The 26,570-nt window shown below is 43.2% G+C and overlaps 1 protein-coding gene and 1 pseudogene across 19 annotated transcripts in view; one reads left to right on the forward strand and one right to left on the reverse strand.

The window, feature by feature from the left end:
* Positions 1-26,570, reverse strand: part of DOCK10 (dedicator of cytokinesis 10) — a 241,864-nt gene that overhangs the window by 187,659 nt on the left and 27,635 nt on the right. Inside the window, exon 1 of one of the 19 annotated variants that reach the window (XM_006181752.3) lies at positions 477-1,002. The exons of 17 other annotated variants lie outside the window; for them this stretch is intronic. In XM_006181752.3, coding sequence (XP_006181814.1) covers positions 477-638 — 162 coding nt within the window. In that variant the 5' untranslated portion in view covers positions 639-1,002. Of the gene's footprint in view, positions 1-476; positions 1,006-26,570 lie in introns of those variants that run through there. One more of the 19 variants, XM_032480372.1, reaches the window with a different exon arrangement.
* LOC106729246 lies at positions 9,320-10,047 on the forward strand (annotated as a pseudogene).

Below are 26,570 nucleotides of genomic sequence, written 5' to 3' on the forward strand. Positions count from 1 at the left end.
AAAGGCATTTCCGCTGCAGTCAGAAATAGAAGCCTCAAATATTCTGAAGTTAAAGATCTAACCACCAACATCAACACAACTTGATTGGTTACATGTGATACAAAAATATCTATTTGGGCTCTGGTTTCAAATTAGAGTTATAAAATCCAATCCACTTAATTAAGCCAAACTTCCCAATTTGCTCTGTGTTTCTTCACAAAAAGTTAATACCAGCATACAAAATGTTAGGTAGCAAAGCATTTCCAACAGACCGATAAACTGCACATTTTCACGAGAGACCTAAGAGAAAGAAAACTAGCTCTTTGAATGATACATGAAATAGTTTTGAAAGATTCTCCCCAAACAGTAAAGCACAGTAGTAAACACTAGGTCACACATTGCTTTACCTAAAGCTGAAAACCCAAACCCCAAATTGCAACCTCATTTCTATAATAACAGTGCAATCAACGGAGGCTGTTTTTCCACAGACAGCATACCATTATGATGAGGGTTCTGGGTCTACTCATTTCATCGTCACTTTCCAGAGGCAAAATTTCGTGGGATGGTTCCTCCTGGCGTCGTCTACAAATGTGTGGACAGCTCCTCTGGACCACAGAACGAAAAGCTTGAAGCAGAACAATGCTGGCAGTGCAGCCCATCGCTGCATCCTGGAGCCTACGAAATAACTTCTATGTTGATGCTATGTTTGAAAAACAGTGGCTCCTTGTCCCTGAAAACAGCCTACATTGCAGCTGCAGCCAGCTCGCTCTCCAATCACTTCCTTGAGCTCTGATCATCTGATCGCCGCCAAATAGCTTGGATGCAGAGATGGGAAAGATTTGATCCACTGAAACTGAACACACTCAGGAACAGGAGAGCATTTCGCCCAGAGAGCATTTCTCAGTTCATTGCGAGAGCATGTTTCCTGTTCATGACAATGACTCTCTTCAATTCTAGTTTCAGAGGTTGGAATAAAATATATCTTTCCCCCTCAGACACTCAAATAAATCACTCTTTTATACATTAAACCACTTAGAAACTGACTTCACCCTAATATTTTTTCCAAGGCAAATGAGTGTCATAGAAAGGGTGAAAATTACTGATTTTTTTAAAAAGACGTAAACACTTTCAGAAGGAAATTTTGCTAGCCACCTAAATGACTGGGGTTTTACTTTTCACAGCTCATAAGTTCCAGCAATCAAACTGGCTCATCTGAAACGTGGAGTCCACTGAATCAAAACAATTTATCAAAAGTATGCACGCGTTAACCAAACCCATGTGAGCGACACCAGTGCTCCCCCTGTGATTTCCTTTCAATAGCAGGGTTGTTCTGTTCCCACACATGCAGTTTTGCAGCCTAATACATTTTTATATTTACACAGGCGGCTTGCAGGGCTGAAAATATCTCTATTACTGAGGTCAGTAAGCGAGCTCCGCCAAGCTGATCTCTTAGAGAAAGCAGCTGTAAAGCAGTTTCACAGCCTATCAGTAAGAATTCAAGGCTTCAGGAAGGACTTTGAGGTCCTCGGTAGTTAACAGTCTAGTGTTCCCTGACTCCTGAGAGACTAGTCACTTAGGAGGGAACCGGAGAGATGCTTAGAAGTCACGTGACCTGTTTGGAATGGCCTCAAGATCTAATGGTATACTGTAAGAGAATAGGACAGCAGGGGATGCTTGCACTAAAAATATCTCGTGGAAAATAGATTTTGCTTACAAATGAGGAAAGTATGAAATCCCCAGTAGGATGTTCAATGTCGAGATCTTTCTGTCAAGCTAATTCTTCCAGTGTTAACTCTCGGAGAGTCAAAGTAAAAATGTTTTCTTTGGTTTCTGGGCTCCTGGGAGTGGAGCGTGCTGCAGGAAGTTTGGAGGGTTGTTTTGCTCTAAGGTGTGGCCGCTCCGACCCCAGTAAAGTGGCTTTCACAGAAGCATCTAGCAGAAAGCTCAGCTAGGCATTAATTGCTCAGTAGTCTGTCACAACACAGCCTCATTTTAATTGCTATGTTTACCAAAGAAGCAAAACTTTTTTTTTTTTTCCTTTTAAGAGGTACTGGCTGCCAGTAGTTTTTCTTCTCCCTCTGTTTTGAACAAACATATTTTAGGGCGGCTGGACGAAGAAGAGAAAAATGCTAATGGTGCTGGCAAGTCCCTTAACTCCCTCCGGACCTTTGTCAGAGTGCCCGGCTGCTAATCTAAACCATTTTTTACTCCAAACAACTGAAGCATTTACTGAAGAGAGGCTACGATTTAGCCTGTCTGGCTTGTGTATTGAATATCTATATAAATGGTGTCCACCAGAGACAAAGCACAGAGTGGGCTTCCATGATTATGAATGTGCCTTTTCAAATATGATCACTCCTTGGGGCTCCCCGGATGGTCAGGGTCCTCCGCCGCCCACCCGCTCCCATACTGCATGACCTAGGATGCTCCAATCAGTCCCTCGGGTTCATCTGCTCATGACCGAATGGCTTGAATGCAGCAAGACTCTGACTGGGGACGCTTAAACATTCCACCAGCTCCAGTCGGCACCAGGAGGGGGATGACCTTCAGTCATACCCCAGGGGCTTGGCAGGGAAGAGGCAGCTTGCATCCCAGACTCCTTGCTAGCCACCTCTCGCTAAATCTGGCTAAACCTCTGGGGTGCCTTCTGGAGTCAGATGTTTTGGCAGATGCCACAGTCTTTGGGGAAACAAATGATGCGCTTTCTAGCTATTAGAGGCCTGTATTCATCGATTCTCCGTTCTGCCTCTAAGGAATTCATCCCTATTACTGATGGGCTGCTGAGGGACTCCCCGCGTTTTCTCTCTCTCTTTTCTCTTTCAACTTCCATCATCAAGGGAATCTCCAAGAATTATTAGTTTCCTGGGAATTCAGTGCATGCCACAGTCGCCGAATGGACAACAGACTGAAAGGACGAACGCTGGAGAGTAACAGCTGGACATGTAACCCAGCGTTTTCTTAAGAGAAATTTCAAACCTGCAGCAGAGGCGAGAAGGGGACCAGTTCTGAGCTCTAAGTGTGAAGCAGTAAATTGATGTGGGGATGCGGTGCGACTGAGGAGGAGATAAGGCCCCTTTCCCCCCTGTATTTGTCATACATGCTGATACCCAGAAAATCTTAAAAGAGGAAGAATAAAAGTCCCCACAGGTGTCTGCTATTGTCTGTGAAGTATTAACAAAATGAATCATTAATCTGGCCTTCAAGCATCTGAAAGCTGCTGCTGGTAACAGTATGTTGCCTTATAAAACAAACACAAGCTCAGATGAAAATATGGTAATTGAGAAACAGCACGTACATGTGTTTCTTTCCCTCCTTCCCAAAGTCCAAGTGGAATGACAACAAAACAATGTAAAAGGGAATATATTAATTACAGGGAGAAAGTGGGGGGAGATCTTTGAGCAGATGAGAAGAGAGTTTTTAGGAAGTTTTTCTGAAAGAAGGAAGGTGAATATGATCACATTGATCAATAACCAAACATGAAGGATGAGCAACAACGTGGAGGAGGCTGAAGACGGAGGAGCCACTGTTCTCAACAGAGCCTTGGCGGGAGGGGGGCTCCAAGCCTGAGGAAAGCAGGCACCGGGCATGAGAAAGTACCCAATGGACCCCAACATCCCCCAACCCCACCCCAGCAGACAGAACTGTAGAGCACCTGACAACAGCTCCCTGCAGAAGAGCAAATGCTTCCACAATATGTCGCGCAGGGGTCAGCATCTCAGAGAAATGCCCTCGTTTATTCTGGTCTTGGCCGGCGAAGGCGGGCGTGAGCCTGAGAGCCATCAGTCGGGTGTCAGTCTGAACAAGTAAAGAAGGGGGGCTCACAACAGCCAAGACATGGAAGCAACCTGTGTGTCTACCGACAGCTGACTGGAGAAAGAAGATGTGGTGTACATACACAGTGGAATCCTACTCAGTCATAAAAAAGAATGAAATAATGCCATTTGCAGCAACATGGATGGACCTAGAGATTATCATACTAAGTGAAGTAAATCAGACAGAGAAAGACAAATATCACATGATTATCACTTATAGGTGGACTCTAAAAAAAACAATACAAATGAATTTATTTACAAAACAGAAATGGATTCACAGACATAGAAAACAAATTATGGTTGCCAAGGGGGGTGGGGGGCAGGGATAAGTTAGGAGTTTGGGATTAGCAGATGCAAACTACTATATATAAAATTAACAAACAAGGTCCCACGGTACAGCTCAGGGAACTATATTCAATATCTTATAATAACCTAAAATGAAAAAGGATATGAAAAAGAATATATATATATATGTATACTGAATCACTATGCTGTACACCAGAAACTAACACAACATTGTAAATCAAATCTACTTCAATTAAAAAAAAAAAAAAAGAAGGGGGCGTCAAGGACTCTTCTTCCTGTTTCTGGAGACAGAAGGCAGAGCAGTCTGGCTACCCAAACTACGGAGGTCCCTCCTTATATTTGGATTTATTTATAGAGGTACTGACAATGGATGTACTGAACAACATGGTCCGAGTCTAAGCAGATCCTCGTCCCGACGGCAGCCTGGAGGGAGAGGCAGTGGCAGAGTGCAGCAGAAAGGCTCACAGTGAGCCGCAGAGTCAGACAGACTCCTGCTCAATCGAGGCTCTGCTGCCGATAAGCTGTGTGATCTTGAGCAAGCATTTAACTTCTCTGAGCCTCCATAGAATCGGCTGTAACATGCAGATAATCCTTTACACCTGCCAGGATATCGGTGGGAGGAGAGTACCTGAAAAGACCAACAGAGAGCAGGGCCCATAATAATAATCATTCGATGAGCAAGCCTCTGCTGAAGGTAAGGGCGGAAACTTGGTCTTCTCCCTTCAGCCTCCGGGCTCAGCACAGACATGGTACTGCCCGGAGAAGCTCCCTGGACAGGCCTTGCCTGCCTCACAGCCCCAAACCTCAGTCCTTACTACTGCACTCTGGGGCTTTCTTTCTTAACACACAAGCTGAAGTTACATTTAGATGGACTTTTTAAAATAAATTTAATTTAAAAAAAATTTTTAGTGGAGGTACTGGGATTTGAACCTAGGACCTAGCACATGCTAAGCATGCACTCTACCGCTGAACTGTACCCCTGCCCCACCCTGGACTTCATTTTTAAGTGACATCTTCCCCTGTCTATAAGAGCTGACATTGTGCAGACTTGATTCATGCCCGCCATGTAGTCAATGCTTAGTGAACAGTAATAAAAACAATAATGGTACTTATAATAAAGCAAGCCCTTTCCTAGTGCTTACTCTGGGCCGGGCACAGTTCTACTCAATATTTATCATTTGTGTGCATCTCCATCTATGAGGTCGTGCTCTGATCATGCCCATTTTACAGTAGAAGAAACTGAGGCACCAAGAAGTTAGGCGAGTCGCTCCTAGACTCACAGGCAGTAAGTGGCAGCACCAGAATTTGAATTTAGCTACTCTGGCTACAGGATCTGAGCTTTTAAAATCCAACTCTGAAAGCCAAACGTGTGCCAAGCAAACCCTGTATCTTCCAAAGGTGGATTTATACCAGAAAAATATTTGGCACATGGCAGAGTGTAGTGAGGCAACCTTACAACATCCCCTTTGAGAGCTAGTCTGCCCTTCACATGAAAATCTGAGATGTTTCCTTGGATCACAGTCGTGGAAGGCAGCTAGCAGTGTTAGCACTTTGTTTTAGGGTGATGATTGAAACTGCATTTTGATGGGAATTTAAAACAGTTGAAATAATAATGAATTTGATAAGAGAATTTTTTAAAAATGTGTTTACTGTGTGAAGTGTTCATTGGCAGAAGGGACTCTCCTATCCACCTTGGATCTAAAACATATGGCTGGAGTGTGGACTCATGACTGGCTTCCTTCGTAACTCCTTGGCCCAGCATCTGTCCTTACAGGACAAGGGTGCTGGTGAACACCGAAATGCCCCCAGAACAGAGGCTACTTTGGGTTCAACAGGAATGAGGCGGTCACCCTAGGACACGCTTTCAGCCTGGACGTGGCTCCAAGTGGAACCCCCCGCCACTTGCTCTCAAATCCGTTGGAAGCTGACAGTCTAAGCACATCGCTGCTGCACGAGGAACGAGCCACCTGCTTCTCCGGACCAGTGTGAGAATTTGGCAGGGACTGCGAGGCTGGTGGGAGTGGAACTGCCTCCCAGCGCCATCCCATGCAGAGACACGGGACGGAAAGAACCCGGAGACCCAGGCAGAGGGCAGGACCCTCCCTCTACTTATTTAAGCTACAGCAGTCTCTACACGGGAACTCAGTGATTTGTGGAATCAATCCGTCAATTCGTAATACAAATAGACTCCTCTCCTCCTCCTCCTCCTCCTCCTCCTCCTCCTCCTCCTCCTCCTCCTCCTCCTCCTCCTCCTCCTCCTCCTCCTCCGGTCTGAATCCTGCTCGGCTTCTTTGTAACCTCTCCAGAGGCTCAGCAATTGTTCCCCAGTGAAAGTGAGCCTGAAGGAGGAGAACCCTCGTAGATGAAAGGCAACAGGGGACTGAACCCCAAGCTGCATGAAACCAGGTCACGGACTCGGCCGTTTTCCAGGCCAAGGATTCATGGCAATCTTTTCACTTGTCTATTTCCAGATGGGTAAGTCCCCTCAGGTCTATAAACTCAATTAAATGGATAGGACGGAGCTGATCAGTGCTTCTTAAGCTAAAAAGTGGAAAATACAACCCGGCCGAGCGTTTCTCCCTGAGGCCCTGCTGCTCTTTATCAACTTGCATCTTTGCCTCTCCTGGTGCTACTTTTACTCCAGAGCTCGGGACTTCAGTCTATTTTGATAGCAACCCATGACCTCTTTTATCCCCCATCTGTGATCTGTAGAGGTCCCTTCTTTCAGCGTCTTTCTCTTCATTTTCGCTTAATTAGAGTGGCCTCCTCTTTACTAGCATCTTTCCCACTTGCTGGCATGGACTGAATTGTACAATTAATCCTTTCGGAAACAGGCACACTGTTCTTTAAAAACTCCAGGTGCTGTTGCCAAGCCCTTCTCTATCTTCATGTCCCTCCCTTTGGCAGCGGTGCAGCCTCAAAGCAGATTACTCTTTGGTTGGTACATTCAGAGGCATCAGAAAATTACCCTTCACTGCCGTCTAGGGCGGCGTCCTCATCGGCAGCTTCCTGCAGAGCATGTGGATAACGTCAATATTCCATTAATATCATACCTTACACCGTTTAGGCTTCTATGTCTGACTGAACTGTTCTCAGGTCAGAATAAATCTTACTCTTAGCAGAAGGCAGTATAGTGAGTGTAGCAGTTGGGCCAAGGCTCAGGAAGCAGGTTGCCAAGTTTGTTTGTCCCTGTGGAAATGCTTGCTACCTTTGTGACTTGAAGCAAAATGTTTAAGGCTCAGTTTCTTCATCTGTTACGTGAATTAGTGCTCACGAGGATCCAACAGCCACGGCGGTGCCTGGCACCAGGTCAGACACATGGTACGCATTCAATACATGTGAGCTAGTTATACCTGAAGAGAGAAGATCTAAGGACTTTCAGACATGGCTTGCTTTCTCCCTGTCCCCTTTACAAGTGGTATCATTAAAAAAAATCTTCTGACTCCTCCTGCCGGAGGGTCACACAATGTTCCCTGGGTGACGGAGGGATGGGCGTGCTGGCATGCGTCCTCTGTGCTTTGAAGTTAGCTCCCATGGTAATGTGAGACAAGCCCCATAGACCCGCCCCGGTCCTTTTCCATGAGTAAACACATTTGAAATAATATAATAAGACCTCACGTACCCAAAGGGCACTCATTTTGCAACCTCAACTATTCTGATCACAGCCAAGTCCTGGGAAGCCACAGAGGCAACTTTCTGCTGGGCCAGACAGAGGCAGCACCCGATTCATTCATCTCTGAAGCTTATGGGAGCGACTTACACAAGGGGGCTTCATACCTTCACTATCCATAGCCCCTCTCCGCAAGATTCTAAAGAACTTGCTGAAAACTAAACTGGCAGGGACCTTCAACTAGAAGCAGTGTAATTCTGACTTGCCCGGGGCCAGTGGGAAGAGACAACAGCCGCTTGAAACCAGAAGACTGTCCCTGCTCAGAGTCCCCTCCCTTCTGCTGTGGTGGTCCCAGCAGCTCAGCCAGCCTGCTGAGACTCTCACACCGCCAGAATGGGTTGCGGACTGTGTCCCTGGGGCAGGGATGAGGGTTCAGGATTCTAGCCTGGCACCTAGGACAGGATTCAGAGTTTGAGTTCTCCAAACCTTATTTCCCTCAATTGCACAGTGGAACTAAGACGACCTCTTTGTAGAGTTATCATAACAAAAGCCACGCGATGTAAAAAGCATTGGCATAAATGGTAGAGTTCATCATTCTTTCACTGTATTATTAATAAAACTATTATGATTATTACCATTATCGTTCTGAGGAAGTGCCAAAGAGTGTAAATTACAGGCCTGCAAGTCAAGGCTCAAAGCAGGAATGTGTACAGTCCCATGTACACAGCACCCCAACGAAAGAGAGAGTGCCTTGGGACTGGAATGAATTGGCAAGGTCGAGAGTGAGGTGAGGCAGAAAGAGTCACTGGCTCCCTTCCACCAGCCATGGAGCCCAGGGTTCATGCCTGGGTCAGACTGACTTAGAGGTACGAGGCTCCCTCCACCTCCGAAGGAACGGCGAGACACAGTCTAACAAAACTAAGGGGCATCGGTATCCACAGTACCTGGGACTAGTCCACGCTGGGGACCGTAAACGTCGTGAAGGTCTTAAATCGTACAGTGTCGCAGCCCAGGACAGTGATGAGAGGGCCCAGCAGTGACACTGATGCACCAGGAAAAGTCCAGTTACGGTCCAGGGGCCAGAGTTTCAAAAGGAAGAGAAGCTAGTGAGACATCCTAGGTAAATTTCCACAAGGGACTGCTTTTCATGTTTCAAGGTTTATGATTAAATGGGGTCCATCGTGTGATTTTCAAAAGTCAGCTCCGTAAAAAATATTCTCCACCAAGCTATTAGCCGTGCTTTCAGTGTTTGTTCTGTCTTACTTTCTGGTTCCTTTTCTCCCCCTTTTGAATTGTGGCAGGAATTAGCCACCCACGTTCTAACCATTCCAAGTTAAATCTCCTTGACAATAATCATGAATTGCTTTCCAAACATGAAAATGGCAGGCTTTTAAGCCATTTACAAATGTGCTTTCCGAATCAATTCGAAAGCTGAAAAGGGTGGAGAGCAAACCTTATCTCACTGAGCAAATCTCAACTCTACATTCTTTGCCAGCACCTCCAGGAGGGGAGCAGCCGAACCTATCATTTTAGCCTTGTTACAAAGCACCCAAGCTCAGGGTGGTGAAAGGAAGAGAGGACAAAGCAAGGTTTAAACCCAGCAGGAGTGGGCGGGGCAGGGCTACGTGCAAAAGATTAACTTGATAAGATAATGTTCAGCTTCTCTTTAAACCCTAAACTGCAGGCTGTGGATGCTTCAAGTCTGCGTTGCTATTATCTCCAGTTTCTGCTACGGACAAAGGAAGCTACCGCAGTCCTGCAGGAGGATCTGTGTCACCTGCTTGCCAGCGGGATGTGGTGGGAAAAGCAGCGGATGGAGTCTGGGCTCTGACCCTAATTGGGACAAGTCTTGTCACTTCTCTCTCTGGATCTAAGTTTTCTGGTCCATAAAGTTGGAGAGTTAGAACAGATGATCTCAGGTTCCTTCTCGGTCTAGGGTCTAAAAGCTCTAACTACGGATCCAGAAAGCAGACTGGGTGGCCCGGGAAGCGTCCACCTGAGTGGGTGGTGGGAGCCCTGGACCCCGCTTGGGAGGGTTCCAGCGAGCCGCTGCTGGATGTTAAAGCCAAGGCCACCAACCAGCTTACAGACTTTCAGTGGAAGCTGGGTATGGCTGTGGGCTGGGACAGCTGCAGGTCACTTAAGTATCCTTATGTTGCACTGATGCTCAAAGCAGCAGATGATTCAGGCCAAGTAAAGAGAAAGTCCTTTAAAATGGCAATTCCACAGTTTCAGACTTTCTCTTAGTTCAAGGAAATTGCTGCAGTTACTGAAACTGTGTGAAAACAGGTTACGTGGTTGATGAATTTCTATCATCATTTTAAAATTATGGACTTCACCTTCTGCACCAAAACTGCTTAAGGCTCAAGTGATATTTATTGAATGAAAACTGCACTTTCAGTTTTCCTTTTTTTTTTTAAATAATGAACAATCACACACACACACACACACACACAGAAGACCAGTGACAGGTATCTGGGCTTTGGGGTGAAGAAGAAGATGGAAGAGCTGTTGCTGGCATCTACCACATTCCCCCTACCAATATTTTTTTAAAAGGTTGCAGTGAATCACAAGCAATGTTGGAAACGAGGCAGAAGCACTCTGAAGAGGCAGGGGGAAGAGGAAAAACTTAGAAATCAAGTAGTGAATGGAGGTCCAACTAAACCCATTTTCTTTCCTTGGTGACGAAGTCATAGCCAAGTCAGAAGCCAGCAGGATTTTCTCCCACTGACTCCTCGTCTCCATCCAACCCAGACTGGTCACCCCCATGAGCCCTGATGTGCACCCCACAGTGACTGATGGAGCAGGAGCTGGCTGATGGGACGGTAACAGCAAGACTTGGTTGCTTTTTCTTTGGAGGTACAACCATTTTGCTGTCCCACAGGCCTGAGTTTGTTACTCCCTGGATTTGTGACCCTGAGCAGATGACCTTTTGAGCTTTGTTTCCATTTCAGTGAAATGGGGGTGATGACAGTATATCCCTTCCTGATAGGATGAGAAGGAGTGAATGAGGTGATCCAAATGAAGCACTCAGCACCGTGCCCGGGACACAGTCAAACCCAATAAAGAGGGAAGCGCTGGTTGTGAGCTCAGCTCAGGGACCTCCAGGGCTGACAGCTACACACCAAGTGGGGCAGTCGTGCCCTCTCCCTGCTGGGTGGCCGCCACAGTCACGGCAAAACAGAAAACCCCCTCCAGCAGGTCTAGAAGTCGCTGGGCTCCCAGCATTTTAGAAGAAAAGAGTGCAAGACAGAACAGAGGATGTTCCTGTTTATCCTTTAGGCAAAGTATTGTCATCCTGTTTACTATTCGAGAGCAAAAAGGAACAGGAGGGAGACACATTTCATAAGGAAAGGGAAAGGAAAAGAATCTGGAAAAAAAATACACATGTGTATGTATATGTTTAATTGAATCGCTTTGCTCTACACCAGAAACTAACATTGTAAATAGACTGCACGTCAATGAAAAGATAAGGATTGAAAAATGGGCCGTCGATTTCCAACTTCCAGTGAGAGTTTCACCAATTATAAGATTTTCGTATTTTCTTGAAATTTAGCTTCTCTTCCTGCTTGTCTGTGGGTCAGCACGAGCAGATGAATGGAAAGGAATGAACAAGTAGCAAACAGACTTACCAAAACCATTCAGAAGCAACGGGTTTTTCCTTGGCTCAGCACCTTGGCACTATTTGCATTATTGTTGTTCTTTTTAAATATTTACTCACAGCCTCCCTACGTTCTCCCCTGGGTGAGAAGCAGGGACCATCTCTGTGTGCTTATCTCTTCCCGAATTTTGCTCCATCCAACCTTCCCCTCCCCTCTACCGGCTCCTTCCCCTCAGCAGCAAAGAAGCTTCTCCCAGGTATCAAACAAAAATACAACCTCTCTCAGCCTGGAACGTTCTATGGCTACCGCACTCTCTCGCCCTCCCCCATAGGCAAACCACTGGCAAGAATCATCCCAAGACCCTATTTCTTTCCTTCCCCTCCTCCCATTCACTCTTAACCCAGGGTGATCCGCTGGCACACACTTCACTGAACTCTTCACCAGAGGGTCACCAGTCAGCCCTGACATGGGATCTTTAGATGGAAAGATGGTGACTTGGGTGGACTTTCTTCTCTGACAAGTGTTGGCCTTGAAATATCACACACAGTATGAAATTTCACGTGTAAATTTTCCAGCTTGCTTGAGCACTGTTACCCCAGTGAGCGGGTTCAGCTTAACGAGGTGTTAAAAGGTCAACTTTCTTTCCTCCCTCCCACTTTTCCTTCCTAAGAAGCATGAAAAGAAGAAAGGAAGGAAAGAAGGAAAGGAAAGGGAAGGAAGACATTTTCTCCATTTAATGACTATTTCCTGAAGGCGAGCTTGTGCCAGGCAACGTCCCAGGCCTGGGGTTAGAGCTGTGAACACGGAGACAGAGCGCTCGCCACCCCCCCACCCCCCCCCCAGGGCTTACATCCTGATGTAAACCTCAAATAAAAGATGATTTCCTCTTAAGCAAAGCTTATCCATAAACACCATAATGGTGGGTTTGGTGGATCCTTTAGGTTAAAACGAGCATTGTCCTTCCATGAATTCAGATAAGACAAAAGGGATCCAAATTGGAAGAGGAGTAAAATTGTCACTCTGTGCAGATGACACGATACTATACATCGACAACCCTAAAGACTTCACACAAAAACTACTAGCGCTGATGAACGAATCCCACAAGGTAGCAGGATACAAGATTCACATACAGAAATCCGTCCATTCCTTTGTACTAACAATGGTATAGTAGAAAAGGAAAAGAAAAAAAAAGAAAAAAATTCTGCATCACACAAAAAAAACCTTAGGATAAACCTGACCAAGGAGGTTAAAAACTTATACATGGGAAACTATAAAGCATTGATTATGGAAATTAAACATGACTTAAAGAAATGGAGAGATAGCCCATGTTCTTGGATTGGAAGAATTAACATCGTTAAAATGGCCATACTACCCAAAGCAATCAACAGATTTAATGCGATCCCTATCAGATTACTCAGGACAGTTTTCACAGAACTAGAACAAATAATCCTAAAATTTATATGGAATCATAAATCCAGATAAGAAACTAAAGCCCACAGAAGCAACTTCTCCTGAGTCTCCAACCTGATGTTTGCAACCTGACGACCCCCAGCAGTAAACACGAGAACTTATTTCATTGCATCCAAGGGCTCGGAAAAGCTCAGGGGTGGACTGAAAGCTTTATCACATGGGATGCGACAGTTTCCCTCAGATGAACGCATCCCACTTGACATCACCAGGCGCTGAAGCAGTCACTGGTAAATTGGCAAGTGACCTTCAATGAGAAAACTACAGTCTATCAAAGAGGAAGAGAAGGTGGCTTTTCACTTTGTACCCCTTTTATGCAAAAATACAGCCAGCCCCAAGGTACACATTCATGGTGAGTCTTCTGAAGCCACAAAAGATACATCCTATCATTTATAAAACAGCACTGGGATCACTTGAGTCATACACACACGTACACACCCACAAGTACTAGCTTTACACATTTAGGCTTCAGTCTCACTGCTGCAGTTTCTAACAGTTTGTGTGCCTGGATTCTGAAAACACAAAGGGAGAATCATGGCCTCTGGGGGACTCCTGGCGTCTGGAAATATATATTCTGTTTATCGCAGTCATTAATGGAATTGTACTTTCCGCGTGTGGAAGACCAAAAGGTAAATGATTTAACAGGGCAAGAAACAAGCCACTTGCTTCCCCCTCTCTTTTTTCTTTTTCTTTCTTATTTATTGTGATAAGAACACTTAACACGAGACCTACCCTGTGTACAGACAGCATTGTCATCTGCAGGCACAATGTTGTACAGCAACTCTCTAGGGCTTACTCATCTTACAGACTCGAACTTGATACCCATTGACTAGCAACCCCCCTTTCCCTTTTCCCCAGCCCACTTAAAATTTTTTTAAAAAACTTATTTTTTAGAGCAACCCCCACTTTTAAACTGTTTTGTTTTGAGCACGTCCTGTCCACAGCTCATGGAAATAATAGCGCCAATCCTGTAAGGAGGCCCACAGAATTTCAGCAGGGTCACCGTGTCTGGAGGGTGACTTTGCCAAGAGTAGGGGAGGGGGAAGAGAGTGGGAGTGGTGAGTCCACGGGCCAGCCATGGCTTCTGAGACCTTCCTTTGGACCAACGTGCTTCGGAAGAGTGCCCGAGCAATTACTAGAAAGTGGTGTGTTGATTCGATGTTGAAGGACTTAACCTACTGACTCAGTTTAGTGCTGTTTTTGGTCAACAGTGGGGAGCCAAAGATTATTATGGTTAGTGGAATCTTATCAGGATTTTAAAATAATCATCTTCAGAGTTGTTGGTTAGCTGACAATAGTACGAGTAACAGTAGTCATGTTGGCGACCTTTCAGGGCATGTGTGTTTACCGACAAGTCTACAGCAGGCAAGAGCAGGTGCTGGGGGCTCTGGGAAGCCGTGGGCGGGGCTTAGCAAAGGTGCACAACAGTGCACAACAGAGCGCCTGTACGATGGAGGGACAGAAGGGAAGCTGATTTGGCCAGGAGAGTTAGATGTGGGTTCCATCGTGAAGGCTGAATAAGTGACGTCTGGGAAGTAAAGGGAGGAAAAGCGTTTCAAACACGAAAAGCCATGCCCCTCCTGAAGGCACCCCACTTTTGCAGGATGTACTTCTCCGCCTGATGCTGAAATCTCTTAATACAAGCAGCGCCCCCTGGTGGCCATTGTGAGAAGAGGCCCCCAAGTGCAAACGCGCATCCTCTTGGCCATATTGCTCTATTAGAAAGACCAGACTGTCACCCTCAGTATCATGTCATCATAGTATCATTGTATCAGCTTCCAGAAAAGCAGGCACTGACCAGGAAGCACCGTAACAGCAACCACGCGCAGAGCTTTCTCGATGAGTCTACGCAGAAGTAAGCCCGCTTCTTCCTTGGGGCCCTTTGACAGACGCGAAAGAGAATGACTTCCATTCATTTCTTTGGTTGCAGTGGCTGCGACTTGGTCCACTGTTTAGCTCTCTCTAACTGGGAGTAGACTATGAGATATGGAAAGTGTTTTAGTGCCTCCTTACACAGTGTGACAACAGCCAGACCACGCCTCTAGGAGTTGGTCACATGCCCAGGCAGACAGACGTCCACGTCCACGACCATATCCGCAGAAGGAAAGAAACCAGCAGACAGCATCTCATCACCCACAGCTCCCAGAAAGGGCCTGGAGTGTTGTTACACTGAAGATCTGTACGAAATATGTCAGTGTGGCCTACCTGGGGTAGGAGGAAGGACAGTAAGAACCTACGAATGACCATGAAAAAATTTCAGAAGGTGACAAATGCCATCTCTAATGAAGAATGGAAAGGCATTTCAGCAGCTTACAGCTTGGAGTTAGAGCCAAGGAGAGGGTGAGCTGCCTGACGGCGGAGGCGGGCCCCTGCTCCTTCCACCCTCCCACCAGCAGGCGGGTCTCTGGCAGTGCGACCCCCCCAGTTAGAATCAAAGACCACAATCCCGAAGTCACGCTTTACTGATTTCGCTGACTTCACGTTTAATCAAGTGAACCTGTTGCTCAAAGAGGGCGCATCCAAAGCACAGAAATCCTCTCTATTTATTTTAGTTTCAAATAAAACGTTTTATCTAATCGTAGTCCTCGTTCCAAATTTTACAGAGTTGTTCGTATTTCTTTAGCATCCTTGATCCCTAACGACCTTCCTTGTCTGCTGAAATGACAAGAAATATTGTCTCTTTAAAGTTCTACGATGTGCATTTATCCTGATAAGGTCCATGACTTCCAAGCCACTTTGGGGAGAGAAGCCAGGTTTTGTCACTAGAAATGTTCAAAGGCAACTGGAGCTTTTAGTCTTATATCTGCCCCTTAGATCTAATCCTAACAGAGTGCACTGCTAGATTCCGTTAGTCCACCAAAAGTAAACATGAGAATGGTAACACCAAGAAGCTGATAATCATAAAAATGGTGATGACTAATGTTCCTTGAACACGTCCTATTTGCTCAGCATTTTCTTATTTAATCTGTGATGTAAGCATATAATGATCTCTTGTAGTGAGTTGACTGTGGCTCTCAAAAAGACATGTCTTGGGGGCAGGAAATAGCCCAGTGGTAGAGCACATGCGTAGCATGCACAAGGTCCTGGGTTCAATTCCCTAGTACCTCCATTAAAAAAAAAATATGTATGTCTACAGCCTAATTCCTGGAACTAGTGAATGTAACCTTATGTGGGAAAGGATCTATGCAGATGTAATTAAATTAAGGATTTTAAGATGCGATCACCTTGGATTATCTAGGTGAGCCCTAAATCCAATGATAATGGTCCTTATAAAAGACAGAGGAGGGACAGACACAGGAAGAAGGCAAGAAGCGGATGGGAGGATGCATTAGAGATTGGAGTTTTGCAGCCAGAGCCAAGGAATGCCTGGAGCCACTGGAAACTTTAAGAGGCAAGAAGAGATTCGCCCCGAGAACCTTCAGCAGGAACGGACTGGCTGACAACAAGACTGGTGACTACCTCTGGCCTGTGAGAAATTTCTGTTGTTGTCAGCGGCCTATTTGTGGTAACTGATTATGGTTGCCGTGGGACACGAATGCATCCCTATTTTAAAGCTGAGAAACATGGAGCTCAGAGAGGTTCAATAACTACCCAGGGCCACACAGCCTAGCATTAATATACAGTAGAGCCATGTTTGAATTCATTTATGTGACTCAAAAATTTGTGCTTTAAGCATAAAGCCACAGACATGGCTTAACAGTCCAGAGAGCATTTTTCCTAAGAAAAAAGCAAGAATGCCGAGAGTGTGCTGATGCAGAGTTTCAGGGCAGCCTTTCCAGCAGCTTCCTGCCTCCAGAATCAATCGTTTGCATTAAAAGAGCCATTAGGGTCTGTCTGTCAGCAATTCAGTCCACGTGTGGCCCTGCTTCCCAACTCAGGGAGAAAGCGGCTCTATGCTCGAACCCCAGAGGACGGTCCTGGCCTTGCTTTTTTTCTCTAGTCATACCTCTGATCATCTTTACTCAGGCTTGGCAATAATACAACGGAGAATGAACATTAAATTAAATCTATCAAGAGCCTGAAATCAATCAAGCCCTTGGTGAAGCTAATTTTAGAAAAGAGGTCATTAGATATATTAGAATCAATCTGGAAGTGAATTGAGAAACAGGACCTCATGTTCTCTTTAGAAAAAAAATCTTTTTGTCATGAGACAGAAATTTCATTACCTTACATCGGGGTACAGCGCCGCAAAGAACTACAAGTCTGTACTGGTCAGAACAGTGATTTTATGCTCCAAGGAGAACAGGCCGTCACTGCTGTTCCCCGACGTGGAGCACATCTAACAGCATCCTGTTCTCTGAAAGCCACCAGGCCAGCTCTCAGTGACACAGACATGATTTCAATCATTGGTGAATTCAGTGGAGAGAAAAAATCTTTTGAACATGGAAAGTTCTGGCAATTCCAAACAGACCTTTACCAGAGCAGGGCTGATCAAACATGAGTTACTCACGTACCACCATCTTTATTTTTGCCAGATCGTTGAGCCACTTGCTATATATCTAACACAATCCTTGGAATCAGTAACTTTTTTTTTCCCATAAACTTTTACTTTAAATTGACCATCCGCAGAATAGAGTATCAGTTGCCAAAAACAGAATACAGTGCTTTTAAACTATAAAAGTAAAATTAAACAAATGTTCCCGTTCAATTCTAGTTCAATACTGTTTCCTCTCAAAGTCCAAACCTACTCTCTCTTCATAAAATGGGGGGAAAGAACAAATGTTAGGCAGGTGGTAAAGAAGTCAACACAAAACCAAGTCTTTATTCTCGGTGTTAATCAGAAGTACTGAAAGAGAATTGAAAAGAAAATACCTTTTTCACAGTATGATTCAGTGTTACTTAAGGCTGCGTCGGAAACCACCTAAAACAATCTTGAGTCTGATCACTGGTACGCGTTTCACGACTCGGGAAAAGGGACTAACATTTCAGGGTGGGGGGACGGGTAAAGTAACTTTCCCAGACAGGACAAATGCAACATACGTATTCTCTGAATATTTGATTAATACAAAATCCATCTTCATTTTTCTCCCCACCTTTAATTTACGGGCAGTTTCTATCCTTTCCATTGATTGCAATCTTAGTTAGAGTTACCTGGGTTACTGTGAAATCCCCTAAGGGTTTTTCTAACAGCCATCTTTCAGGTTAAGTCTACGAATTCACTCATGTCACAGTTTTAGTTGAAAACCTTCGGGGGCAGGGTGCAGCTCAGTGGTAGAGCGCACGCTTAGCATGCAGGAGGTCCTGGGTTCAATCCTCAGTATCTCCATTAAAATTAAGTAAACAAGTAAAACCTAATTACCACCCCCTCCACCAAAAAAAAAATGAAACCTTCGAAACCTCCCTTAAATCCATGAAATGACTCAAATTAGGAGCAATCCGCAAGGCCCTTGTTAATCCAGCTCTTACCTACTAGGTAAATTAAGTAGCTAGTTTCCTAAATTTCTTAAATCTTTAGGGACTCTCCCACTTGTGTTTTGGCTCTTGCCACTTTTCCCACTTAGAGTTCCTCCAGATGCTTTCAGTCAAAATCCCACTCATTTTTCCAAGATCAGCTCAAAAAGCACATTTGCTGAGGTCCTGTGACCAAAGTTCCTTCTCTCTTCTGCATTCCCTCCTATTTCTCCTACCATACCCATCACACGCCGTCCAACAAGAGTTATTTCAGTCTACTTCCAACTTGTGGTGAGAGTTTTAATTTACTTTTGGAAAGAAAAGCAGCAAGGAAGGGACAGGCCTGCTGCTCACAGCTGGAGAGAAACACTGACGGACATCGACGCTGATCTTTCTCGTTGCTTCCTTCTTCTCAGCACCAACGACCTTGAGGGGGGACGATAAAGCCGCCAGTGAACAGCTCTAAGGACTAGAACTTCCAGCCCATGAGACTACACAGTGGTGAAGTAACTCACCCAGCTGCTCTCAGGAGCTCTGCACTCGTAAGGACAGTCCAGAAGGCTGGGGATGCCCAATGCATCACTGAGTTTGTAAAAGGAATGAATGTGGGATGGATTTTGCTAACCAACATCCTGTCTTATGTTTATTTACAGCAAATTTCTAGAGTGGATATTAACCAGGATGGTTTGTGAGCTCTTGGGAAAGGTAAAGGTGGTTATAAAGAGTCAGTTACACCACTTACGTCAAACAGGTCACAATAATTTTGTTTCCTTTTACCTGGGCCTCAGATAGGATGATGGTATGAATATTATAAAGGCATCTGACAAGACCTCAAAGATGTTTTTACAGACACCCTGGTGGGTGGTTTCTAGCAGTGAGCATCACTGCTGTCTCTTGGCTTTGTTAAATTAGACACGTGCATAAATGAAACACGTACTTAGGTCACGGGGCCAGTACTGTTGTAGATGACATGAAGTTAGAGGTAGAAGTAATTAGCTGATGGACATAAACAGAACCCAAAAATGTTCCCACCTGCAGCCTCAGCCTAAGAAGATGTCCTTCAATGATGATGGAAAGATCTAGATTTAAATTTTTAAAACCTCACGATGTAGAGATGTGATTTCACAAGGCATTCACGAAAAAGACGGATATTAGTATAAACCAACATGGGGTAAAGAATGTAACACTAAGTTGTACCCGCAGGAGAACAGTATTTAGAATAAAGGTGAAAGTAATCCGGGTTTTCCTGGCATTGAAACGTTGAAAACTGTTCAGCTCTCAGAGACAGTGCAGGAGGTATACCGACAAACCAACACCCATCAGAAGACAGTAATAAAGACATTGAAAAGACATGCATAAGGAAGTTCTGAAGAATGGTGATTAACTTTGAAAAGATATGGCTACGTCAGGCAAGAGAATTGGTATCAAAAACTGAAAAACGGCCATATAAAATGAATCATGCTTATTTTTATGGACATGGCCAGTGGATATACACCCATGCTTTCAGAAACTCTATTACTATCCAACCATTTTAGTAGTGGGGTGGGAAAAAAATAAAAGTAACTCTCCATGTATAGCAAACATAATATGCTCATTACAACCCAAAGGAGTAGATTTAAAGCCACCACTGGAAGTTCACAGAGATCAATTCTGACTCAATATAATATAGAATATTCTAAAAATAAAAGCTGTACCAAAAATGGAACCAGCCATCTAGCCATTCATTCAACAACTATTTTTTGAGCAAAGACCCTTTGTTACCCATGGTGATAGATCTTGGGTAGTTGACACTTGTTCTTCTGAGTCAGTATTAAACTGATACCTTATGTTGATTTTATGAAAATATCCATTTTTAAGAAGACACATAAAAACATATTTATTAGCATTTATGGTTTTCAGTCATCAAGCTGTAATTTTTTTTTTCTAAAAATGTTAGCTATTTTATGCAGGCTGACCAAAATTGCACTGGGTAACTACCTAAACTTCCTTAGAATTAGTGGTTAGAAGCACGCGTATCACTTCCTCGATCAAACCGTACAGAACTGTTGTTCCGTACCAAAGATCTTATCACAAAGTTAGTGGGATTGTGAAGAAAACTAAGACCAGGAGTCTAATCTTACAAATGAGGAATCTGAAGCCAGATGGGGTAAGTACCTTCTGTAAACATCATGGCGATTGTGAGAGCACAGGTCTCCGGAAACCCATCCTCTGTATTCTCTCCAGTTCTCCATCAGCTGTTCCTAGTACTCCGCAGGTCACTGTGTGTTGGCACAGAGATGGACCAGAACTGATTCAACAACCCCAACCCCACCAAATCAACACTGCTGTCTTCTTCCATAGACTGTGTCTCATTTGCCGTAACGCTTAAACAAAACCCATCAGTACATTATGCATTTATCATGTTACAATCGAGGCTCCACTGCTGATGGATTTGTTAAAAGATTCCAATGTTGTAACCTAAGCGACTTCAGCTTCACATGATTATTACCGGGCAGCAGCCAACCTTGGAAGACCAAGCGTGAAGTGAGCATATGGCGCCCTCTAGGGAGAACTACTTGAAAAACCATGTTGACTCCTAAGTAAGGGGTCACCTATGACTGTCTTTAAACAGTCTAGTTAAAATTTCATGTCCCCGTAAAAAGTTTTCAATGAAAATCAGTATTACATTTTTTGCTAAGATGTAATATGCTATCTACCAAAAATAAAACACCAATCGCTGACTCAAAATAGTGAAAATAGATGATATTAAGTTCTGTAAGGGCGAACCCTGGGCAGGGAGGCTGTCGGAACAATAAAATACTCTAAGCTGAATTTCTAAGTTACTAAAAACACTTAGGGAATTTCTCTGAGATTTTAAAAGCAAGATTATAAAATACCCAACTATTTTCTTCAACCAAATAAGAGATGATTTTAGCAATCATCTTTGCTGTGAAAGATATTCTAATCTGCCCCAGTGGATCCCTGCAAATCTCATTTCACCTGGGTGGCCCCTGGTAACATTAGCAGGATGTCTGCAGAGAAGAAATATAGATGGAAGAATGTGAAGGGAAAAAGGATAAAGGCAGACCCTAAGATTTTTTTTAAAAGGCTGAAAAACTATCTTTAGCGTTTGCTTCAAAAGGAAAACTCTCCAACGGTAATGAATTCAAACTAGCCACTTAAAAGACCTGCTAATGAAACTTCATTTTGACTCCAGAGTTTGCTAGGGTTTTACCCACACTTAAGGATGTGGTCAATTTCTGCAAGCTGCTAGGGACATGATTTCTGAGAGACTGAGAAGGGCCTTTGTATTGCCTTCCTCCTCTTAGCTGAGGCATTAGATGCCTTTACCAGGTGTGGTAGTTAGCTACTGCTGAGTAACAAACTACCCAAAAACTCAGTGGCTTAGGAAAAAAAGCCATCTTTCTTTTATTGCTGAAGAGCCCATAGGTTGGCTGGGCAGTTCTTTTGGTATTGGTTGGGGATGCACCCATGTGTCTGCTGTGTCACAAGTCAGTTGTGCGAATCTCTGGGGCCTTGGCAGCTCCCCTGTTCTCTGCCAGGCATCATCCTTCAGCAGCTGGGCCAGGCATTGTCTCAGGATGCAGGCAGAGGAATAAAAGGGGAAGAAGAGGCACTCAAGAGCTTGGTAAGCCTCTCATATGTCTTTTTTCTTACTGTCTCATTGGCCAAAGAGAATCTGACACCAAGCCCAGAGTCAGCATGGAAAGGCACCCCTAAAGGGCCTAGATAGGAGGACATGGGGCCAGAGAGGGGACAGTACCTTCTAAGGTTCAACTAGAAGGAAGGCACACAAAGCAAATACCTCATTCTGAGGTTCCAATCACTGGTGCACAGACCAGTGTGTGGAATCTGAGAAATAAAAGAGGACCACAAAAGCCAAAGAAGGAGTCAGAGAAAGAGGAAAGAAAGGGGATACACAACTTCACTGCTCTCACTTGCCCCAAACTTTCTGGATTAGGAGGTGATGGGTGGGGCCTGCTAACTTGCATTTCTACCAAGTTCCCAGACGACGCTGAAGTTGCTGTGGGAAGAGGAGTGAGGGGCACACACTTTGAGAACCACTGCTATAGAAAGCCCAGGCTGGGTTAGAACGGAGCTTCAGGTACTTATTTGCTCTAAGATCAGTTCAAGCACTTCAGCCTTTGGTTCAAGCCAGACAGTTCATACAATCTGGAGGGGTCAACATTGTTTAAGGATGAAATGGTGTTAATAGGAATATTGGTTCAACCTGAAAAAAAATAATACAGAAGAGAAAATAGAAGCTTTTCCATAGGAGAGACATCAACTAATCCAGGACTAGAAACAGAACTAAATTCTGCAAAACTTTTCTTCCAAAGAAGCATTTAGCCTGTATTAAGCAGAATAGCTAATAATGATGCAGCCCAGCAAGGGCATATGGAACCATCATCTCCACTGGAAATCAAACCAGCAGTGGGTCAAGACCTGATATCTTCTCAGCTGACAAGTTGAATATTTTGAAGGAAAATATAGTAAAATATTTTAAGTCTCAGAAGCCAGCCTGACTGTGATTTACTCTGCCTGCCAGCAGGACATGTCTTTTCTGATAAAGTTAAGATGTGATGGAAAATCTGACATGATATCCATAATGGCATATGTGTACAGTCCAAGTTCTTTTCACAGCAAGAAAGTCTTGCCGAATGATCCGATTCAAAGATTTCGTGCCAATGAAGGTTATTGCAAAAACAAAAATGACAATGTCACAGTGGTTGCCAGAAAGGACTTGTGGCTTTATATGGAAAGCAGAGAAGTTACAGAGAAGTCTTTCTTTGCTTTGGGAGGAAAATGAAGTGAAAACATCACATCTTCCACACGAACAAACCTGCTAGAGGTTTGTTTTCAGATTCTTAAAGGGATCTCCTTTCAATAGCCAGAGAGGAAAGAGGTTGGATAATCAGATTAACTTAAAGAACAAGTGAAAATCAAACCAACTTAACTCTTATAGAAATATTGCAACCACTGTCCCCAGCCAGCGGGAAGACAAACAGGTTTGCAATTAGGACTTTAGTATATGTATGGCTTTCCTATATAAGAAAAACTTTATGATACAGTCTTTAAAATGAAGTGCATTTATTTAATCCCGATCTTTAAAGAGTAAACAAGACAGAAGAGTCTCTGTCCTTCGGCAAAGAAACTCAGCCAAGTCAAGTCCAGAGCTGGGTGGAGTTGAGTAAAAAGAAGACTCTGGGATTTGGAGAGACCTCTGGCTACCAGCAGGGAGGCCACATCCATGTGCAAACTGCTACAGGCATTATAAACAAGCATCCAAAATTTTAGGCTTTGGAGGAAGAAAGGTCTAGCTACTCTCAGCTACATCATGAGCAAAGGACCCAGAGTTAGCGGGGCCCAAGCTGCTCTTTGAGATGAGCCCCACTGAGAACAGCCCAGTAGGGGAGCAAGCTCAATGCTAACATGGTCTTAATGAAAACTAGCTCACGGGCACTACCTGGGCAAAGAAAACCAAACTGCCCCCCAAATTCATTAAGGAGAGAGGAGGACTTGACAATGGCTTACATGGTATTACTACTATCAGTAACAATTCAATATGATATATGCCATGTCTCCAGATTTCTCAAAATGAGGCCCCACTCATTTAGAATTTGAAATCCACAATAGGCAGTGGGGAAACGCTCTCCTCTGATTACATGAAGGGAAACTGGAGACCCTGACACTTACTCGATTTGCCACAGGTTATATTAAAGGCTGAAGGCTCTCTGTCTGGGTTACCTGACTCTGCTCTGACCAGACCATAATGCACAGTAATAAGATAGGATTGTTTCACAGCAAGCAATGGCTGAAAGCATCCTGAATCATCTCTTTGTTAAACAAACAGCTTTGGAAAGTATTTGGGGGCATGAATGGCAATTAGGGAGACTATATAAATGATCCAAAATATAATTCTAAGTTCATTTTATTTCAGTGTTAATTTCACACTCAATTCCATCGGCTTCCACTTTACTTTCAAAATAAGAATGAGGAAGACAATTTCCAAATCCTTTAATCTACTTATGTAGCTGCATGTTTTCTCAGTTTTATACTCAGCTCTCAAAAAATTACAGTGCCCACAAAAGTTAGCTTTTCCATCATATAATCAGAAAGAGATATTAACAATAAAACTAATACATATAGCTGCTTAGAGTTGACAAGGAAATCAACAGTTTAAAAAGCACATATCACATTTGATGCTCATAAAATAACAATAATAACAGTTAATAGTTATAAACATTGACTGTATAATAGATATAATGTTAAAAATAACTTGCTTTTTCTTTTCTTCTAAAATCAGGAACAAGACAAAAATGCCCACTCTTGCCACTTCTATTTAACAGTATTGGCAGTCCTAGTCACAGCAATCAGACAGGAAAAAGAAATAATAGGCATTCAAATTGGAAGAAAAGAGGTAACACTGTCACTATCTGTGCAGATGACATATTATATATAGAGAACGCTAACGTCTCCACCAAAAAAACTATCAGAACTAATAAATGAATTCAGTAAAGTTGCAGGAGATAAGACTGATATACAGAAATCTGTTGCTTTGTTATACATTAACAATAAACTATCAGAAAGAGAATTCAAGAAAATAATCCCATTTATAATTGCATCAAAAAGAATAAAGTACTTAGGAATAAATTTAACCAAGGAGGTGAAAGACCCATACTCTGAAAACTGTAAAAGACTGATGAAAGAAACTGAAAACAATACAAATACATGGCAAGATAGCCCATGTTCATGGATTGGAGGAATTAATATTGTTAAAATGTCCATACTATTCAAAGCAGTCTACAGGTTCAATGCAATCTCTATCAAAGTACCTGTGACATTTTTCTAGAATAACCCTGGAATTTATATGGAACCACAAAAAACACTGAATAGCCAAAGTAATCTTGAGATAAAAGAACAATGCTAAACGTACCACACTTCCTGATTTTAGACTATACTACAAAGCAGTGTGGTATTGCTTTGTAATCAAAATAACATGGTACTGGCACAAAAAAAGACACATAGATTAACAGAATAGAATAGAGAGCCCAGAAATAAACCTATGCACTTATGACCAATTAATCTATGCAACAGGCAAGAACATACAATGGAGAAAAGACAACAAGTGGTACTGGGAAAACTGGACAACTACATGTAAAAAATGAAAGTAAAACATTTTCTCACACCATATACAGACATAAACTCAAAATGGATTAAAGACTTAAATGTAAGACCTGAAACCATAAAACTCCTAGAAGAAAATATAGGCAGAACACTCTTTGACATAAATCAAACTTTTGCCTCCTAAGGCAAAAGAAACAGAAGCAAAAATAAACAAAGGGACCTGATTAAACTTAAAAACCTTTGCACAGCAAAGGAAACTATCAACAAAATGAAAAGGCAACCTACCAAATGGGAGAAAATATTTGCAAATGATACGACTGATAAGGGAATAACAAAAGTATATAAATAGCTCATATAACTCAATATCAAAAAAAAACTATGTTTAAAAATGAGCAGAAAAACTGAATAGACATTTTTTTCCAAAAAAGATATACAGATGGTTAACAGACACATGAAAGGATGCTTAGTGTTTCTAATTATCACAGAAATGCAAATCAAAACCACAAAGAGTTATTCCTTCACATCTGTCAGAATGGCTATTATCAAAAAGGCAACAAATAATAAATGTTGGTTGGCAAGGATGTGAACAAAAGAAAGCCCTCCTACTCTGTTGGTGGGAATGTAAATTGGTGCAGCCACTGTGGAAAACAGTATGGAGATTTCTCAAGAAACTAAAAACAGAACTACCATATAATCCAGCAATTGCACACCTGGGTATATATCTGAAAAAAATCAAAACCATTAATGTGGAAAGATACATGCACCTCAATATTCATAGCAGCACTACTTATAATAGCCAAGACATGGAAGCAATCCAAATGCTCATCAACAGATGAATGGATAAAGAAGATGGTATATGTATATAATGGAATACTACTCAGCCAGAAAAAAAGAACAAAATTTTACCATCTGCAGCAACAAGGATAGACTCAGAGGACATTTTGCTAAATGAAAGAAGTCAGAGAAAGACAAATATGCTATGTCACTTAATATGCAGAATCTAAAAATTAAAACAAAAGAACAAATACAACAGAACAGAAACAGACTTACAGGTATGGAGAATAGACTGGTGGTTACCAGTGGGGACAGGGAAAAAGCAGTGTAGAAGACGACTGAGAGGTACAGATTACTGTGTATAAAATGGATAGGCTACAGGGATATACTGCACAGCACAGGGAAATACAGCCATTATTTTGTGGTGATTCTGAATGGAGTATAATCTATAAAAATGTTAAATTGCTATGTTGTACACCTGAAACTAACATGATGCTGTCA

This window comes from Camelus ferus, chromosome 5 (assembly GCF_009834535.1).
Source record: "Camelus ferus isolate YT-003-E chromosome 5, BCGSAC_Cfer_1.0, whole genome shotgun sequence".
Lineage (NCBI taxonomy): Eukaryota > Metazoa > Chordata > Mammalia > Artiodactyla > Camelidae > Camelus > Camelus ferus.